General features: G+C 37.9%; 1 protein-coding gene across 3 annotated transcripts in view; it reads left to right on the top strand.

Annotated features, from left to right (window-relative positions):
• Positions 1 to 22,294, top strand: part of cdk14 (cyclin-dependent kinase 14) — an 868,117-nt gene that overhangs the window by 601,225 nt on the left and 244,598 nt on the right. For all 3 annotated transcript variants that reach the window (XM_028817112.2, XM_028817115.2, XM_028817113.2), the window contains one exon: positions 11,593 to 11,641. In XM_028817112.2, coding sequence (XP_028672945.1) covers positions 11,593 to 11,641 — 49 coding nt within the window. The remainder of the gene's footprint in view (positions 1 to 11,592; positions 11,642 to 22,294) is intronic.

The following is a 22,294-nucleotide window of genomic DNA, read 5'->3' as shown; positions in this document are numbered from 1 at the left end:
GGGCACACACAAAAGGGAGAACTGAAAGAGCAAAATGATTAAAACAAAAAGTCTGCTTTCCATCTGGGATAGAGTAAACAGACTTTGTATCACTTTCAGCCCAGTGAGATGTCCACTTGTTCACCAAAGTACTACTCTAACACACACTTCTCGCCTCACTCCTCTCTTTCAGGGGTGCACACTGCCCCAGTAGCCCCCTATGGTTTTATGATGACAATTGCAGGACCTGTCCCACTGCCAGTAAGGCTGTCTTTCTTGCCTGGAGCCTGTCTATGGGATTTTTCTGTGCTGGATTCCTTTCTCTAGGATCCTCTTGCCATTTGGGTGTTCCCTCACATTCTCCTAACTATGCAGCATTGCTTCTCAACTCTGCTACTAATAAATATGCACTGAATCTGCTACTACTTTCTGTTGGATTATACTGAATGCATAACAAGCATATGTTAGTTTAACACAAAAGAGTTACTTGCAGTAAAAAATGTGTTCTTGTTTCTTACTATTCCATTTAATCACTCTTTCATTTGGCTTATTTTTACCCTAATCAAAGTAATTTATTACTAACCCTACCCCTAACCCTCACTATAAAAACTAAAAATGATGAATACCACATCGATCCATTATTTAGTCATCTTGAAATATTCGCTGTTAAAAAAATGCATTTATTTCTTAAAAGTTGTAATAATTATTGATATATATTGCATACTTAATATAAAATAACAACTCTCATGAAAGACAAACCTAAATGCCATTAAAAAATCAGAAACACTCTTAAAGTTATTAGTTTAAAGTTCTTAGTAAATGATGTTCTGACATTTGCAGCAGTTAATGAAGTTTAACAGAGACACTCAGTATCACTAAGCCCATTCTTCATTTTTAACTTCAGAGGTATAAAAGACAATCTAACCAGAATCAACATCTTAAAGGGACCAAAAAAACAGAAATTCTCAAAGTTACAATATAAATTATAGTGTACAGTTGTTAATGTTGGCAGCCTAACAGGTAACTGTGTGTCACTCCAAGTCCAGGCACAACCTATACAGAGTTTGCCTATTCACACTACTGTATGTCTGTGTGCGTTTTTCTTTTTTGTCTTTCTGGTTTTCATCACACATTCCAAGCCCTGCCTGCTAAGTTAACTGCTGACTTTGAACTGACATGATGTGAGCTACTGTAGCTGTGTGCATGGACGCCCAGCAATGGAATTTTCATCCCTTCCAGGGTTGCTTTCCTCTTTGCTGCTGTAAAAGTCCATGGCTTCCTGCAACCCTGACTTTCACTAAATGGATATTAAAAATAGAGCTTGGATGAAAGATAAAACTTCAATTGAAATGCCTACTCTTTTGTGGCTTTCATTAAAAATTGGTGAACTGATGTTAAAAGATATTCTCAATTCATTTTAAACCTATGCCCAATTAAATCTCAGTATCCTAGAGAAAGGGCTATTCACAAAATATTATTTGACTAAATGACCTGTCATCGCACTTTTACATTTTCTGAAAGCCCCAATTTAAAGAGTGAAGAATATCCACTCTTTAGTATAATTTACGGAGTCACTGAGCTGTTTCTAATCATGTGTGAAGCGGCCTCAGGGCAAATCCAAATTAAGCTAATATAATAGGATAAATGAAACATTTTGCCAGTGTATTCCATTTTCTTTCCAAAACTCTTTGTAAGTACATTGAATTGCATTGGAATTGTTTCCCATGAAAAACACTATAGCTAGACTTTAATTATCCCAGAGGTAAATGTGTTTGCAGCAGGAAAATACAAAACATAGGAAATAGTTACAAAGGTCAGGTCATGTTGGAGAGCATGCACTGGTACAGCGTGTTGCAGTACTGGCAACCCCCCAGGGCAGACATGCGGTCCAGTCCCCTGAGAAATGACCATATATCTGCCACAGCCAGCTGTTAGGTGGCCGTTCCCTTGGCCTTGTCCAGCTGCTAGGGTCCTCAGCAATAAGAATCCTGTCAGCTGGATCACCCTCAGGGAATCACATCATGTGGCTGCAGTGCTGTAACTGACTCTCCCTCACAATGCAGGTAATGTTCCTCATTCGGGACACCGTGAGCGAATGCTCACTCAACACAAAGTCAAACCAGCGGTACCCAAGAATTCTCCAAAGAGACACAGTACAGAAGGAGTCTCAGTCTTTGTCTCAGGTCACTGGATAGCATCCATGTCTCGCAACCGTATAGCTAAACAGGAAGTACCAAGACTTTAAAGACTTGGACCTTCATCCTTTTGCGAAGATATCAGGAGCGCCACATACCCCTTTTGCTCATGACTCCCCATGCTCTCCCAGTCCGTCTACTGAATTCACAGGAAGAGTCACCAGAGATATGAAAGTTGCTGCTGAGGTAAGTAAACCTCTCAATGAGGTCAACATTCTCTCTGCAAACAGACACATTGCCGATGGCTATGCCCAAGAGGTCATTAAAGGCTTCGCTCAGTCTCTCGAGACTCCCAGTCAGAGCCTCCATTGACTCCATGAAGATCACAGCATCATCAGCAAAGTCAAGATCAGTGAATCTTTCTTCATTAAAAGATGCCCCACAGCCACTGGACCCCACGACCTTGCATAACACCCAGTCCATGCAAGCATTGAACAGAGTACGAGAAAGAAAACACCCCTGACAAGCAGAATCACATGGGAAAAATGCAGAGGCTCTGCCTCCATTTTGCACAGCACTCACAGTACCAATGCACAAGCCGACCGTGATATCCAGCAACTTCAGGAGGATCCCACAGACTCTCAGGATATTCCACAGGGCAGCTTGATTAACTGAGTCCAACACTTTCCAAAAACTCTGCAGATGTTCACGTTTGTGCTGCCATGAGAACCCTCAGTGCCAGTAAGCGGTCGATAGTAGACTTCTTAGGCATAAAACCAGACTGCCCCAGTCACTGAAAGGTGAGTGAGTGATCAAGTTACAAAGATGAAAGAAAATAAACCAAGAGACAACTTGTGACAGCCATTGCTAAAATGAGTAAACACATTTATAAATTACAGTACAAACAATAATTCAGAATTCAGTAGGATCCATTCAAATACTAAAATTCAAAATACCAATAGCTCTGGTGATAAATTAGCCTACTTATTTTTTTTTAAATGGAAAGTACCCATGACAGTTTCTAAACTGCCTGTTCTCATGCTTCGTCTTAGCACACAGGAGAAAAGAGGAAGACTTCCTTCCAGTCCACTGCAAGTGTTAGAAAAGGCCTTCCCGAAGCCCATTTACTTATACAGTGTCACCTGCCCTCTAGTGGCTCACATCTACTAACACAGTCTTAAAGATGCTCTCCATTCACCTCAGTTCTTGAATGCCTGCTGTTTTAGCTTTCCTTATGCTGTGCTCGGTCTTCACCCTTTCAGCTTGGCAATCACTTATAGTTGGTTTTGAATGAAAAATAACATAATGACAATTATATGAAAATACTCCTCTGGGTACTCATAGTGTTAAGGTATTTTTTCCTGAATTATTTAGATTAAATGAGATGGCTTATAAATTATATATAAGTTAAAATAAATGTACTTACAGTATGTGTCACATATACATCAAAGCCTGTGTAAAACAGTAGGGAGTCCTATAGCAACATCTGAGAGTGGTGAAAAAACATCCACTGAAGAAAAAGAGTCAAAAAACAGAAGTTTTCTATTAGTTTTGTGACACTCACAAAAATAATAAAGAGGTGATACATGATAAGATAAACATATGGGGAAAACAAATATACAAAATTAAAAAAGCAAAATAAAGTACGTTTTCCAGATTCATTTAACTCTGTGAGAATTACTCATCTTAAGTCAGGGTTCTCAAACTTGCCTGCAATGGCTGCAATTGGTTTAACTTTAATTAACTTTCTTTGTAAGAATTAACTGAGATAAGCTAATAGGTGACCAGCTAACTCTTTCCACCAACCACTTTTTAAATTAGAAACTATATCTTACATTTAATGTAACCTGTTATGGGGCTGGGTGATATAATATATATTGAGGCTATATTTATAAATGTTTACATTCTCAGTTTTTGGAGGATGTATATTGAATTTTTTGTTTTTGTTTTATTGAGCCCACAGTGTTCATGCAACAGCGCTGTGTAGTACGCAAAACTTAACACTGTTGTTTGTGTATTTGCACTTGATCACCATGACACTGTTGCTAATGTAAGATTGACCTTGCCATTAAAATCACCTATCAGACATGAGTATACATTCTCGAAGATCAAGTCATCTTCTTTTAACCTGTGGTGGGTCTGTTTCCAAGTCCATGCACCTGATGTAGGTTTCATGATTTGCTTCTCACACATCTGAGCTCATTCAGCCGAAATGGAGCATAGTGACAGGAGTAAGCCAGACCACAAAGCTGTCAAGTTAGTCTAGAGGAGGACAGTACAAGTGATGATGTTATCTGTAAATAGGAGACCTATGGATCTATTGTATGGAGATGGCTCAGCTTCAAAATCATGTCAGCTATGCCTAACAAATCACTATCAAAGCTGGCTGCATTACAAATCTCATCTACCATCTTGTAGAGAAAAGCCAAGCAAAATGACACCTTTTATTGGCTAACTAGAAAGATTACAATATGCAAGCTTTCGAGGCAACTCAGGCCCCTTCTTCAGGCAAGATGTATTGCCTGAAGAAGGGGCCTGAGTTGCCTCGAAAGCTTGCATATTGTAATCTTTCTAGTTAGCCAATAAAAGGTGTCATTTTGCTTGGCTTTTCTCTACATTCATAATGGCTAACACGGTACAACACCCTAGTACTACATCTACCATCTTAAAATACAGCATGTAATTCAGCATGAAGAGTGCATAAATCTCTGCTGCACAGTCTTTCTCCTGCATTGCCAAACACCAACCTGTTGTCTTAAACTACATTAGCAGCTTCATTTTCTCATTGTGTGCCTTACAAAACAGATCATGTAAAATGGACAGGTATTACTACTGCTGTAGCGTATTACATAGTGATGGACATGGTCCCCGTCAGTGTAGTCAAAGAAACAGCTGCTTAAAAAGATGTATCCTAAATATGAGTTACCCAGCCATACATTTTTTTTCTGCCGAAAGGATTACCAAAGGTATATGCCGAGGTCCAAGAGAAAATTACTGAAGAACTTTCCAATGTTACATACTTTGTGCATACCACAGATTTGTGGTCTATCTGAATATGTGAGCCCTGCCTGAGCCTCACTGCACACATTTTTATTGAAAACTTTTAAAAAAAGTGCAGATCTACAAACAAGCCACAAGCTGGCCATTCATTTTAATTAACCAGTTAACGTGAAATCATTCAACAGGGAAGCAAAGCACTCAAAATGTCTTATTTTGAATATTGGTAATAATCGATGGGTTTATTCTACAAATAAGTTATTACATTTTTGAAATAGTTTTTTTTTTCATTTTTAGGCAGTTACATATTTTGTCTGCATTCTTTAGAAAGAACTAAATTATCTGTTTTTTTATGTTTATATCTGTTGTTGTTTTATGTTCAACAGATGTTTCTCATTTGAAAAACACATTCTGATGTGACAAATAAAACCATTGTTCATTCTGACATGGTCTAGATGATAAATGAAACTTATACCGTAGTATTTTAGAAAAAATAAAATATTGATGCTTATTGAATACGGCCACATGACCTAAGAATACCGAGATACTGTTTTTTAGCCATATCACCCAACTCTAACCAGTTATTTAATTCTATGTCTACTGTAGTTAGTGCTTTCATTCTGCCATAACAGATTCTTCTAAAACTGTTGAGCTTCATTTTTCTGAGAGCACCATTAAAAGGTTTCAAGAACCAGAGCAGATCGATATTTCTCATATGTTCACTTCTTTTCTTTCCAAAAGTTTAATTGAAAAATATATTGTATGATATACACATAGGTACAAATTGGATCAAGTTTCCTTCTCATTTGGTGTTTGGCTTTGCATCTCATTTTTAACTTTTTTCTGGTTAAAAAAAAAAAAAAAACTGTTAAAAGTTCTGAACCTTATTTAAGCAAATCAGTTAAAACAGAGGCAAAAGAAGTGAAGTGTAATCCATGAATAGGAGAGGAGAGAATTATTATTATTATTATTGTTGAGAGTTGTATATATTTATTTTTCTGTTTACTGTGGCTGTGATGCTTAGGGAGCACTATTGGAGTACAGAAGAATTAAAAATACTTCTTCATGCTTTTAACCTGTGTCTGCGTCTGTCTGTTGGGTTTAATGGGGGCAACAGCGACCCCTAGCGTTTCACAACGGCTTTGAAGAGGTTATGTGTAATATTAATACAAACAACGCAAACATTAGTATCTCGGTTTGATTCACAATGTTGTCCACTGCTGGGGTTGATCCTGAAAGTTGTAGTTTCCAGTCCAACAAATCATTGAGGAAGTCACACTGCCAGCTAACAAATGCAGAGATTTAATCCCTTCTTGAATATAAAAATGACTTTTCTTTAAAACTGAATGGCAGATTAACTTAATTCAAAGTGTAGTCAATAGGTTATATTCTTTTCTTCAATTCCTAATATTTATACTATTATGGTGTTGTTAGTTATGGATGTAGTGAGAAGTTATTTTACTGGCTAACTAGAAAGATAAAGACTAAATTGTAATATTTCTAGTTAGCCAATAAAAGGTGTAATTTTGCTTAACTTCTCACTATGTCCATAATAGCTAACAACACCCTAGTACCATAAAAATCATTTTAAACCGTTCCTGTGCTTAAGTTAGAATCAGTTTAATGTTCCATTCTCATAGCTTGTCTATTTCCTACTACCTTACACTCCTATGTGTGATTACTGTTTAACTTGGAATCCTTCATACTTTCCAGTCTCATTTTTTGAGGAGCAGACTAAACTACTGCGGCCCTGCAGCTCTGTGACCTAAGTGGGAGTCCTACTGCATTGTTTACTGACAACAAGACTGAATATGCAGCTAGACGAGTTTTCTCAATTGTCACAGATAAACCTTGCCCCAGGAAACCATCCCTGTTTCTCACGGCCACCCAGCATAATTTAGGTATATCATGTTCTTTTATCAGCTGCAAGAGCTGCAGAGCAAGTTATCACTGATTAAATCAGGTTTGTTAAATGCAACCTTGCAAACTTACTGTATGCACTACTTTAAAATCTCTGTGTGATGTTACTGTTTTACCAAGTCGTTTCATGGTTAATATTTTGTAGAGTTTCTATTTTACTTTAGGAAGAAATTTGGGATTTTTAAAAAAGAAAAGAGAAAAAAACTAAAAGAATGAAATTCAGTTTTCTGACAGAAGGGGGCAGTAAAGCCCAAACATTCAACTTTTTTACTTTCACTTTAGTACTCATTACTGCTTCTTTTTCACATTGTAATGTGTACATTTTTTATACCTACATGTATGTATGTATATATTACACGCAGACTTATGCAGTATATTACACTCATAGTCATTTATATATAAACACACACGTATTTATATATAACCTATCCCACAATGACACATCTATATGAGTGAACATATAAAATAACACTCAATTTGGAATATGTCTATTTTGGGAAATTATCTCTCTCACTCTATATATATATATATATATATATATGTATATATATATATATATACCTCTGTGTATATATATATAAACATATATATCTGTGTATGTATAAATGTATATATCTGTGTGTGTACATATATATATATATATATATATATATATATATATATATATATATATATATATATATATATATGTAGGCATAATAGAGAGAGAAAAACCGAGAAAGAGAGATTGAAAGGGGAGTAGGGTGTGGTGTTTCATTTCATAATCTTCATAATCTTCCATTCATGTTTGCACAGTTGTGTATGAGCTGATGAGATGCTTATACAGCTGACAGATGGCTGCCAAACACTCAGAGCCCAGGAAAAGTCGTAAGAAATCCTAATCATCATCACCACCAGGAGATTGCCATTTTGATATAATTGAATAGAAGTAAATCAAATTCCTAGGCTGCATTTTTGTAAGAAATTCATCTATACATTTTTATTCCTCGCACCCCTCCCTCCCATCTCCTACTCACCTAAATTAAAACTCTTCGAACAGAAGATGTAACAATACGAATAGCACAGTAGGGGGGAGCAAACAAAATTGTCAGGAAATCAATTCTACAAATTCCCATTACAGAAAGGGGATCTCTCTTATGACTTCAGAGTCTTTTGCCTTGACATCCGTTGGAATAAGAAATAAATGGCAAAGGAGTTGCAGCGCATGTGATTACAGATGATGAAAAGAAGAAAGTCAGTCTATTGTGCATTACTTAAAAGTCTAAGTTCTGCTTTTTTAATTCTCATTGAGGGCTGCTGGTTCTTCAGCGGTCTTCTAATAAGCTCACCAGTGGCTTTGACTGTAGGTCTCTGCAGTTTTGCGGCTGTCCTTGATGTGCAGGGGGTTGGGGGGTGGCAGGGCAAATGAATTGCACAACTGATTATTTGCTTCTAGATAATGAAATCCATGAGTGAAAACATTTAGGTGCAGGCAGCCGTGGTATCCTAATGATGTTTAGCTCCCTACCTAATCAAATCAGAGATTTTCATTTGCCGTCAGGTATGAGTAACTAACAAGCAGCAGAGGCTGATGGCCGTTCCGAGGCCTGTGGGATAACGCAGCTGCATGAATTTCAGTGCTTTTTAAAAGCCATCGCAGCTTTTAGTCCAGACCCACTGCTGTACTTCAGGAACTAGTGGATTCTCATGAAAACACTTTTACTGACTGTTGAGACTGTAAAAAGAAGAAAGAGCTTTGAAACAGTTCCTCAACTCATTTGCTTCAGACTATGAAATAAATAGACTAGTTTAGCCCATGTATTGACATGTGGAATTGCAATCGGCATTCATACGACAAATGTTTATGTACATGACCCTTGGCGGCGGTGCAGGCTGCAGTGGATGTGCTCTCTTTCACAAGAAATCGTGGGTCTAATTTGCAGTCGTCTTTCCTTTTTCTGCAATGACCAAAGAGGCAGCTGGTGTTCTCTTGCTTGTCATAGTTGATTAATAAGCAGATTTAAATAACTGTTTGATATAGAGTATATCTTAATATCATTTTTTGCTTATATTTTAAATTTACGATTATTTTTAATTAATGTGCATCATGTAGTCCCCAAACACATCTAATTAAGAAAACAGATTTGGATGGATGGATGGATTTTTTTCCCTGTTTTTTTCTATTTATTACTTTGTTCTGTATTTATTCAGTGCTTTCATTTATATATAAATTAACTGGGTATAAACATAATAAATATTTTACGGAGGTGATAATGCAAAAAGAAAACAGCTTACTATTAAATATGTTAACATAGCAGAAGTGCATTGTATTGAGAGTCTGGTTTGGACGGCCTTACAAGTAGCATAAACTGTCAGATGTTATTACTTTTCCACATCATAACTGCAGTCAATTCTGTGCGATTCCCAGCACTCTCACTCTGGTTTTATGGAAGTTGCATGTCTCCTTTGGGGCTTTCTCCACGTTTCCCCCTTTTCCCAACTCCATTCCAATGTCCTGCTACTTAGAGATACTCCATAAGATAACATTATCAAGCTAGATTAGTCCAGTTCAAGGTATCCTGAAAGAATTGGTCTCAGAGCTGGAAACAACCATGGACAAGGGCGCTGGTCCACTCACGCATGTCCATGGTCACACTCACACAAGACCAATTTGGAATCTCTAGTTAACCTAACACTCACACCTTTGGAGATGTAGTTGGAGTCCTAGAGTCACATGAAGATAACCCATACAGCCACAGATAGATTGAGCAGATTCCACACGGACAGTGACTGTGTGCAGGGTTCAAACTCTGGATACTATTTACTTGAGCCAGCAGCACTATTCAATGAGCTACCTTGCCACCCATCCAACATAAGCAGGGCACACTCATAGTAGGGTTCCACTCACTCAGTCTATTCAGATTTACAGTCCCTCATCAACTTAACCTATGTGCCTTTGAGAAAATACATGTAGAGACAAGGAGAACATGCAAACCATGCACCATGACTGGCCATAATGAAGTTTTTTTTAATTTTTTTTCTTTACTTATATCAGTGTAAATATATACACTGAGCATATGAAATAAACACTCTTGCCTTGATCCTTCTACTGATGGTATTACAGGATGTAAGTGAAGTGGGTCTGCCACAAGAAAACCCTGACTGCCACTTGAGTGTAAGATATTCTCCTTTGGCTCAGTTGGCTGACATTTGTTGTACTCTCTAAGCCCAGGGCCAGGACTATAGGTCAGATCTCGGAGGAAAGTTCCTTATGTGAAGTCACTGGCTGTACTAAGAGACCATAGTGTAGTATATTTAGGCTCACTGACATTGCATATTGAACTATATAAATGTGTCCGGCAGTTGCTGGAAAAATGCATGCTGTACACAGTGTCTCTCTTATCTCGGTGCTTGTTATGGTGTTTTTTGGTCAAATATGTGTAGCCATCAACCACTTCTTATTAGTGTATATTCCACTGCTTGCCCCTAATTTCATTCCTAACCAACATTTTCAACATAGTGTCAAGTGGCTTCCATAGCAATCAATGTGGCATGTTCAAGACAGCATACAAACTATAAGTCCTTTCTTTATGAAATACGATTAAGTTGTGCAATTGAAAAATAAAGTAAAAAAGAAATGATCTTCAAAATAATAATGAGTAACATTACAAAGACATCAGCAGAAAGGAAAAGCATTTAATAGACTGCCTGACTAGACATTTCTAGCCTTGGAAAGTCTAAATATATCTACAAATCAGGATTGTCTTTTCAGTTGTTTTATTCATTTCATTAATTAATGGCTAAATCTGTGCAGTATCTCATCTGCTCATTTTTGAAATGACAGCAGGGTGTCTTCATCAGCGACATGACTAGGCAGTTTGTTTCAGACTCTCATTACCTCTCAGTAAAGAAGTGCTTGTCTGCACTTGGCCCACTTGCCTGACTCCAAAACAGAGATGTCCCTATGCTAGATAGACAGACTCTCTTTGCTCTCATCTGTCAGTGCCAGCTTTAAAATTATTTGGTATGGGCCTTATAATTAAATATATAAACTGCAAGAAAGTAAATCATCCACGAGACACAATCAAATGATGAAAATCAGTCTCCTGTATTTCTTCTCCATTCTGGAAGGGGCTAGCAGCTTGGTCTGTCTCAAAGGGGCTCATAACATCAAGCTGAGACAACAGGTAATGTACAGTTTCGTTTAATGCCAAGTACATCCACTGCTAAGCGCCTTTGAAGGTGTGTTAGTGGAGCTGGAACTACTGCATACCCTTAATGGCAGAAGCCATGGAGTGCTGCCTTGAAAGTACACTCTCCTTAATGTTGTTGTTAATCAGTCAATGAAAACAGAAAATTCTTGTTGCTTTGGGAAATCTGTTTATAAGTAGCAAACAAGTAGCAAATACCATATTAAATCATAATACACATGCATCTCCTGTGCTAAAAGAACTGTACTTTTGTATGACATGCAAACATCTGGACATGCTAAAGACATAAAACTGTATTTTATAAAAAAAAAAAAAAAGTGCACGCTGTAGTGTCCATATTTTAAAAATTTTCTCTGCTTTTCCTTTTGCAGATCGGTTTACCCAATACAGTTCCAAGAAACTTAGACAAGCATGGAATAAGTAAGTATCTCACATGTTAAAAATTTACATTTTCTTTTATTCATTTTATTATGCTTTGCACCTTGATCTCTCAACTTATGATAAACGCTCAATTGATAATGCAGGCCCATATATTTCTAGGATACCATTTTTCATTTTGGGTGCAGGTTAAATGCTTCTTTTCTGTGAACTTAGGAGCATTCAAAGATATAGTTTAAATAAATTAGATTACTAGTACAATGCAAGAAAATCATTTTTTTTAAATCAATAAAACTGATACTACTGATTAGATCTGAAACTCGAAGTGTGAAAGCTATACTATACCATCTTCTAAGCCTGCTGGAATCTATCCCAGCAAGTACAGGGCACAAAGCAGGAGCAATCCCCAGGACAGGGTGCCAGTCCATTACTAGTTGAACACACTCACACACATGCACACACCACACTAGGGCTAATCTAGCGTGCCAGTCCACCTAACTTGCATGTCTTTGGACTGAGGGAGGAATCTGGAGCAGTTGGAGGAAACCCATACAGACATGGCACTAGAAGAACATGCAAACTCCACACGGGGAGGAACCGGAATGTGAACCACAGCGGAGCCATATTGGTGACGATTTGATGTGCAGTATGTGATTCACAGCAATTTCAGAATTTCAAGGAGCACATTGCCACATGTTTTATCTCTTTGTGTTGTTTACTTTGTATTTTATGTCCATTGTGTAAGTTTTTTTGGCATGTTTCAAGAGTATTCATTTAAATCCTTGGTAGCTTGTGTTGCTAACGGCTGTTCTAATGTGTTTAAAAAGCTGAAGCCAACAGGCAGAAACTTTATTTCAGAACAACTTTCAAGCATCTGCATTCTTATTTGTAAATCTGAAACTTGACATGGACTAATCATACCACGTGAATGTGAAGAAAGCTGAGGAATACTTAAAAACTACTTTACCATTGCTTTAATCATCGATAAGGATATGAAAAAACTTCATAATAAAGCCCAGTATTTTTATATATACTTAGAAATGTGAAATATTCTGCAATCTATATTTTTATTCTTTATTTTTTCATTCAGTGTCAACTATCTACCTCAGATAATGAGTTAACAACCCTCAAGCCATTTGCACAAAATAAATGTTGGGAAAAAACAAACCAATTACTCTGTTGCTGCATGGGGTAGAAATAGGAAACAAACAATTTTTGTTCTTCACTTTTGTTGCCTTTACAGTCTGGTTCTGTGGTTTTTCGTCAATTGATCTTTATTTTATATAAAACCCGTCCACAGTTTGCATTGTCACAGTGTGCCTTTAATCAGGGGGTTTTCTGGACAGTTATGTTATTAAGTCTTAATTTTCATCACAAGCTCTACTAGGGTGGCCGTCTTTGAAAAATGAATCTGGGATTTGTTCATCAAGTAGTATTGTCTGAGGATCTAAAAACCACTGTAAAGTGTGTATTTCAAAACCATAAATAGTATGATCAGCTCTTTACCACAACTGTGATGGATGTGTTTGTGCAGAATCGCCACAATTTGTGGCATTTTCTGGTATAAATCATTTTACTATGTGAAACTGAACTCAGGCATGTTTTATTACAAAGTCATCATTGATTATGGCATATTTTATCAAACTGTAACAGAACTCAGAATTTAACGTTATACTTTAATAGGTCACAATATACCCATTTTTTTCAGTTTTTCAACTGGTCTCTTTGTTAGATCAGCATATCAAGGTGGGTTGCTTATATGTGCTGTGGCTTCTCATAGGTCAAGTTAGATGTTATTGTGTAATGTTAGGTACAAATGATATAAAGCCATACCATGCAGAAAATTATCTCAAACTTAAGCTCATTTTCCATGCAAAAGTTGCAGGACAATAAATTCTCATCTGCCTGATTTCCTTCCTGGGAGCTATAACACCAGTGCAGTGTACAGTGTGATGTAGCTTATTTGAGTATTAAGCTTCTTTACAGAATGGCATTTAATGATCTATTTTTTGTTTTGTATCAATATGTAAAACAATGAATAAGTTTTTTTTTTCCATGTTGTTTTCTGAAATTACAACCATAATTTTCAATATTCTTGTTTTTCTCTGTTGCATTGGGAGTCTGATGTAGTATTTGTGGAAAAATGTAAAAACAAATACATATCTATTACCATTTAACACGGCTCCACCATCCAATATGGAGGTTTTGATATGAGCTTTTCTAGAATTTAATGTTACTAAAGGTACTTTTGTTTATCAACATGTTTCCAAAAGAAACATTTAATTTGCTCCATATATCAGTTTTGTAAAAATGCCGAAGACAGAGAAACAATCACATTGCTGCAATGTGAATATTACACATGTAAGAAAAATTTAAAGTCCAACAATAGCCCAGAAACAATGTCTTGTTCGACTTACTGCCGGCAATGTGGACCAAGCTCTGACACTGGTTGTACAGGGACCGAACAGCCCTTATCAGGGGGTCCGGTACCCCATATTCCCGGAGCACCCCCATAGGATTCCCCAAGGGACACGGTCAAATGCCTTTTCCAAGTCCACAAAACACATGTAGACTGGTTGGGCAAACTCCCATGCACCCTCCAGGACTCTGCTAAGGGTGTAGAGCTGGTCCACTGTTCCGCGACCAGGACAAAAACTACACTGTTCCTCCTGAATCCAAGGTTCGACTATCCGACGGACTCTCCTCTCCAGAACCCCTGAATAGACTTTTACAGGGAGGCTGAGGAGTGTGATCCCTCTGTAGTTGGAACACACCCTCCGGTTCCCCTTCTTAAAGAGGGGGACCACCACCCCGGTCTGCCAATCCAGAGGCACTGTCCCTAATGTCCATGTGATGCTGCAGAGATGTGTCAACCAAGACAGTCCTACAACATCCAGAGCCTTGAGGAACTCCGGGTGTATCTCATCCACCCCCGGGGCCCTGCCACCAAGGAGTTTTTTGACCACCTCGGTGACCTCAGTCCCAGAGATGAGGGAGCCCACCTCTGAGTCCCCAGGCTCTGCTTCCTCATTGGAAGGCATGTTAGTGGGATTGAGGAGGTCTTCGAAGTACTCCCCCCACCAATCCACAGTGTCCCGAGTCGAGGTCAGCAGCGCACCATCCCCACCATATACAGTGTTGACACTGCACTGCTTCCCCCTCCTGAGACGCCGGATGGTGGACCAGAATCTCCTCGAAGCCATCTGAAAGTCATTCTCCATGGCCTCCCCAAACTCTTCCCATGCCCGAGTTTTTGCCTCAGCAACCACCGAAGCCACATTCTGCTTGGCCTGCTGGTACCTATTAGCTGCCTATAGAGTCCCACAGGACAAAAGGGACTGGTAGGACTCCTTCAGCTTGACAGCATCCCTCACCGCCGGTGTCCACCTTATGGCCACAGCTCCGGTCAGCCACCTCAACAATAGAGGCACGGAACATGGCCCATTCGGACTCAATGTCCCTCACCTCCCTCGGGACGTGGTCGTTTCCAGAGAGAGTTGGACTCCACCAGGGCTGACCTTTGTCACCGATTCTGTTCATAACTTTTATGGACAGAATTTCTAGGTGCAGCTAGGGTGTTGAGGGGGTCCGGTTTGGTGGACTCAGGATTGTGTCACTGCTTTTTGCAGATGATGTTGTCCTGTTTGCTTCATCAGGCCGGGATGGGAATCAGCACCTCCAAATCCGAGACCATTGTTTTTGACTTTAATATTCAATCTGTAGTGTCTTTATGCCCATTGTGAACCACTGTGTTTATTATCCACTTAGAGTAGGTTTGGGACAGAATGCACTGTAAATGATCCAAGCAGTTGGGTTTATACTGAACCAAGACGCCCACACTCTTTATATCTGTGTCGATTCCATTATACTAGCCATGTCATCCGCTTTGGAAAGGCGTTATACAAGAGGAGGTTAGTCAAGAGATTAAAGAGAAAGACCAGTGTAACTTTAGTCAATTCGTAATGATTTTATGTGTTGACATTCATGTTGAACACCTATTAATGGTGTGCCTGTCACTCCATGAACCCATGTCTATTATTTGCATGATAGGCACTGTGTTTATAAGCTTCACATGATACTACACATGTAAAGTGATGTGGAAAGCATGTTCACTCTTAAAGGTATAGTATATTTAATTTCACCTTGTGGGTATCTATCTATCTATCTATCTATCTATCTATCTATCTATCTATCTATCTATCTATCTATCTATCTATCTATCTATCTATCTATCTATCTATCTATCTATCTATCTATCTATCTATCTATCTATCTATCTATCTATCTATCTATCTATCTATCTATCTCAATGCTGATCCAATTAACTGCCATGGGGCTATAGCCTATTTTGGCATTGGTACCCACACTCATTAAAGGTTAGTTGGTGTTTTTAGTGTTTTTAGGATGCAGGAATAAAACCAGAGTTTCTACAGGAATAAAACACATGGAGACAGGGAAGATATGGAAACTCAACACAGACAGCAACCATCTGTCACCATGTTTGACTCCAGGACGCTAGTTCAGTGAAACAGCAGTGCTAACAACTACACATTGTGCCACATACTTTGAAATGCACTAAGATGATTTCAGTCAATTATTCAGTCAATTTTTTATATAAAACCCTTCTACAGTTAGCAAAACCTGAAGATGTTTTACTAAGTACACAAGAATACAAAGCAAGTGATGGCAGCAAAGCAAAAGACAAAATGAATCAGAAGTACTGTAATTATAGAAAGACTGAGAGGAGCCTGGCACTTCATCATTACAGACAGTTTAAATCCTAATGATGCTACTAATTAGACCAGATAATAGCAGTACTCCATGGATTCATTTGTTTTCTGAAGCTGCTTTTTCCAGTATGGGAGTACAGGGATGGATGCAAGTCAGGAAGTAACCCTAGACATGAACGCCCTGCAATGATTCACTTTAGTGCTAGCATAACAGCTTGTCTTTGCACTTGGAAGTGAAGATATAAAGTATAGCTTACATGGAGATTAACATGAGATGCTGTGAGGCACTTGTCTGGCTACACCATTGTCCACATATTCCATCTATTGTTAAATTTTTCTGATTTTACTACTTGCATTACAGGGTTACTAGCTTAGCTCAGGAATATTAGGTGCAAGGCACCATTCACATTTGCATGCAATGACAGACCACCAGAAAAAAAACCTTAATGCACACATACACACATTTATGGTACAAATCTTTTGGGTAATGGACAAAAACTAAACAGCTGACTAAAGCAGCAAAGACATGAAGAGAATGTGCAAACTTCATACGGTGAGCAATAGGCTCAGGAATCAAGCCCTGGATTATAGTGTCTTTGCTGTCAACATTTACAGAGTACAATGAAGTTCTTACTTGTATTAACACAGCACCAGGATTAGTATAACTATGTTATCTCAAATCTTCTGTCTTCCTTACCTGAAAATTCTCAGAACATGTATGTCATAACCTAACAACAACATATTAGGTACCAAATGCGGAGGTCGTAATAACTCTGAAGCAGCAACAAATACAAGTCAGTAGAGAGTGTCAGATCATACAGCACTGGACACTAGATTAGATGGGTATCTGTAGATCACAGAGAACACTTACCCATACATCCACACACACTCACACTGTCCCGGTTTGGACTCTCCAGTCACCCCAACATGCACATCTTTGGGATGTTAGAGAGAACCACAATACCTGGAGACACAAAGAGAGCCTGTAACCTGCACAGAGTCAGCTAGGAACTGAGCACATGTCCTATGAACTCAAAAGCAATAGCCAATAGAAGTTAGAGTCAATTCCTGCTGCATCAGACACAAGACAGGGACCAGCATTTAATGTACACCAGTTAATCATAGAGAGCACTCTCCCATACTCCAACACCGACTCACTCATATAGCTCCAGTTTAGACTCAAAAATCAAAATGGCATGCAGATCTTTGGAACAGAAGAGTAAACCAGGATACCTACAGAAAAAAAGTCTATGGATATATGAGGAGAACATGAAAAGTTAGCCCGGTCAGTGCTCAGAACAGGACTTAAACCCAGAAGTCTTGAGCTGTGAGGCAGCAGCACTTAAAAATGCTCCATTATAGTCATTGTCATCGTCATCCATTCATTTGCATTTACTGTTTTCTGCTGTTGAGAGTTATGGAAATTGTAATAATATTTAAAAATGTGAGTTGCAGTTAATTTCATCTGACCTTCTCTTATCTTGGCTGGCTGCATGAACATCATCTTTACTGATATTCATGCAGTTAGCAATCTCACACACCCTTTAAATTCTTTTCATCATAAATAAGTCGTCAAGCCAAATTTTTCAGTAATTATTTTTTTGTCATTTGTTTTATTGGTTTGTGGTAGGGTATGCATTTTTTTATTTGACAAAACTAAATTATTCTAGTGTCAACAAGCATTTTCATTTTAATAAGAAAATAGGCATATGGGTGGATATTATGCAATTTATGTGTATTAAAATTAATTATCACAGAGGGACAGAGAAGGGAAAATAAAAATCTGCCTAAAAATACTGTTTTTTTAAAAAAATGTGTCTTTTATTAAGAATCAGCGGTCAGAAAATTGGATAAAATTCCTTAATAAGGCCTAGCAAACCAGAGACATATTGCCTGGTTCTGGCTTAGGATGCACAAAATACAGACACTTTGAGTTATGTCTAATTACGAAGTTTAGAGAAATCTCCACTGCTACAAATTGATCCCTGAAAGGATATTTGGTGGTTTTTTCAGCAACATGTATTGCTTTAACAAGGGTCTTTGATTAGCAGCATTGAACAGAGTTTGGAATATATATGTCATAGCCAGAGGGTGGGTGACAGAGCACTCTACCTGGTGAGCCGCATGGATTACATGCCCTACAGCTAGAATTCATTGAAAAGAAAGAAGTCTTTCTCAAGGGAGACTGAGCTGTGCATTAGCACTGGGTCAGCATAGCATGAGATAAAATGTGGGCTGTCTCTTTGCTTCACGGCATGTTTAGTAAACAGATTTGCCTCTGTTGAACTAGGTGCCAGATGCCCAGTGGTAAGCACTTTCAAGTTGCCCCTGTGGCATCCTTTTCAAAGACGGCTGTTCGACACTATAGACTCTTTCATTCTGGTGTTTTAGTGCACTCAGCTCAGCATGAGTGGTAAACTCCACGTCCACTATTATTTCATGCTAGGCAGCCCGAGAGATTCCTCCTGTGAATGAAAAAACAAAAGAAGGCAAATACATGAATGTAAGTGTGTAAAAACAAATTGTCGGATTTTGTCGACGTAAAAAAAAATTAATTCTTGACATCACTTGTCTTTTTAATTTTCCTTTTGCATTTTCCTCCATTCATTTTTTTTTTTTTAACTCTCTATCTATTCACTGAATAAACCTAATTTAACTTTAATGTAATGTGGAGCTGGAGCTTTTTCCTGAGACGAACACTTTCTACAAAAGTAAAGCTAAACTTTAGAAGGTCAGTGGTCTACTACAGGGCACGCTTACTCAGAGAGGCCAGTTTAGAGTCAACAAGCAACAAAATCTGCACATCTATGGGAAACTCAATAAAATCCTTGCAGACATGGAGAAAATCCAGAATGACCAGTCGGTTAAAGAGCCAGAATTCAGATCTCAGTCTCCTAAAACTCAGAAACAGCTTGCCACTGTTTTCCTACATTTTTCACTCGTTGTCAAAAGAAGGTTGGGTTGAGACTTGTCTTGTGCCTCTTCAGTCCAGGACACATTTTGCTACTGTCCGCTCTCTGTTAGAAAGGGTTAGTAAAGAAACCTCATTATAAAGGAAAGAAAATTATGACTTTATTTTGGATTTTCTTGAAAAACAACCTTTATTCTTGGAACATTGCCCTTAAATGAAAGAATAATTAGCATTGTTTGAACTTAAGGATGCTGTCAGTAATACTCTTATCTGCAAGAATAAATAAGTTTGGCATCAGAGGGTGGCACCAATATCTGCAGTACAGATTGACAGGTAAAATAGTGGAGAAAACATTTTGGCACAGAAATGAATGAGATCTATGAAATGATAACTAGAATTTCTATCTCTAATTATAGCCGTTGCCTTTAATCATGTGCTCCAACTTGAAAGCACACAACGTCAGTTTTATATGTCAGAAAATTTTGGAGTCACATTTATTTGTTTGGCCGATGCCTTTATCAAAAGCAGCTTACAACATTTGATTACATTTCTTTTTCAGTTACAACACAGGCAGATGAAATGTCTTGCTCAGGGTCACACAGTGTCAATAGCAGGATTTGAACCCATAACCACAGGGTTTGAAGTCTAAAGCCTTAACCACTGCACCACACAGTTATGTTGATGATGAATTGTATTGATCATCCTATCCCTTTATAATTAAAAAATAAATTCAATATGGGTGCAATCCATTATTTTTATTTCATTTTCAGGTGACACGTTTATTCAGGACACTGGTTTGTTCCTGTACTCCATGCTGTTAAGTTCTAAATCTAAACTTACCCAGATGGGTTAACATGGGAGGGAATGTGCCATGGAGAACTGCCACCAGTAGTTCCTTCCTTATGCAACTAGGTGGATAGTGTGCAGCTCCGCATTACCCTAACCAGGAAAAAAATGCATTTCTGTTTTCTCATAGTGCTTAATGTTCAACGTGTAAATGGCTTTCCCTTACACGTTGACAAAGTAAAATGCAGGTTTTCATTTTTATCCCCTTGCTAAGTTGCACTTCTGTAAGTGCTTTATTATGCAGGCCTTCCTTATTTTTTACATTATATAAAGTTTTAAAAAAATACTAATGTTGAAAGATCTTTGGTTTCAGTGGAAGGGAGTATTGCTCCTTAATAAGAAGACATTGTGTTAAATGTCATATGGAGTAAAATTGCTCTGTAAATTTGTTTACCATACTGTGTGAGTAAACCCATACAGGAGGTACCTTTTTTAGCCATGTTGTTATTAATAGATAGATAGATAGATAGATAGATAGATAGATAGATAGATAGATAGATAGATAGATAGATAGATAGATAGATAGATAGATAGATAGATAGATAGATAGATAGATAGATAGATAGATAGATAATACCCACAAGGTGAAATTAAATATACTATACCTTTAAGAGTGGGCATGCTTTCCACATCACTTTACATGAGCAGTATTATGCAAAGCTTATAAACATGTTGCCTATCATGCAAATAATAGACACAGGTTCATGGGGTGACAGGCACTGCATTAATAATTGTTCTTGACTAACTCTTGACTAACCAAAGGAGATGACATGGCTAGTATAATGGAATCGGCACAGATATAAAGAGTCTGGACGTCTTGCTTCAGTATAAACCCAACTGCTTGGATCATTTACTGTGCATTCTGTCCCAAACCTACCCTAAGGGGATAATAAACACAGTGGTCCACAATGGGCATAAAGACACTACAGATTGTATATTAAAGTCAAAAACAAATCAAAACAGCAATCACGTTTGTCTGATCCAGGTCCAAAAGAGGATGCTTCACACACATTATGGGCATCAAAACGTATGTGTCCCCAGTAGTGTTTGACATAGCTATGTATTGTTTGGTTTAGAGTTCTTCACTCATAGTGGTCAATTTTGTAACCTCATTCTGTAACACTTGTGTTAAAACAGCCCCCCACACTTATTTTTAACTGATTATTTTAACCTCTGTTTTAATTCTTTTTGGACAAAAGTGCCTATAAATGAATAAATGCAAATGTAACTGTAAATTGTGCCTATAATACAAGCATTAAATTCAGAACTTATTTAGCCATTCCTAAGCTATGCCATAGCAAAGTGCACACTGTTAGAAATGACAAGACATTGTTTCCGGGCTATTGTTGGACTTAAAATTTTACTTAGATGTGTAATATTCACATTGCAGCAATGTGATTGTTTCTCTGTCTTCAGCATTTTTACAAAACTGACATACGGAGCAAATTAAATGTTTCTTTTGGAAATGTGTTGATAAACAAAAGTACTTTTAGTAACATTACATTCTAGAAATGCTCATATCAAAACCTCCATATTGGATGGTGGAGCCATGTTAAATGGTAGCAGTTATGTATTTGTTTTTTCATTTTTCCACAGATACTACATCTGTCTCCCAATCCAACAGAGAAAAACATAGATAGATAGATAGATAGATAGATACTTTTTGTCCCCAAGGGGAAATGAAGATTTTACAGAAACTCAAATAAATTACCTCACTGTAATCAGCTGTAATAATCCTTTCCTTGACACCCCTTGAATAAGCTCTCTTCACGCTCCTTCTTTTTCTGTGTCACTGTCTTCTGTGCTGTCTGGACTCTCACATTACCTGAATACCTTAATCCCATTCCGGCAATAATTAGACCTGATTAACTGTCAGGAAGCAGCCTGCCTAATTCTGATTATTGTTGTGATTATTAAAGAGATGGGACACCAGACATGAAGCTAAATCCCTCTGTGACAGTAAACATAGTGGATTAGAAACTGAACTCTAAACCTCATGGTGCTGGTTCACTCTGTGTCCCTGTCTAAGTCATTTAACAGTAAAAAATATGAATAAGCAGTTGTACCATGGAGTTGTTCTTGTAAAGTGCTTTTTTATTGTTTGCTATTGGAATGCCGTCAAATAAGTGCCAGTCTTGGGTGGGTCTTCATCCATTGTAGGGCACACACTCACTTACCAGGTCATCTGCCTGCCTAGCAAGCACATCT

The sequence above is a fragment of the Erpetoichthys calabaricus genome, chromosome 13, assembly GCF_900747795.2.
Source record: "Erpetoichthys calabaricus chromosome 13, fErpCal1.3, whole genome shotgun sequence".
Classification (NCBI taxonomy): domain Eukaryota; kingdom Metazoa; phylum Chordata; class Cladistia; order Polypteriformes; family Polypteridae; genus Erpetoichthys; species Erpetoichthys calabaricus.
Note: the sequence above shows the minus strand (reverse complement) of the source record. Positions and strands in the feature narration are given on the sequence as shown.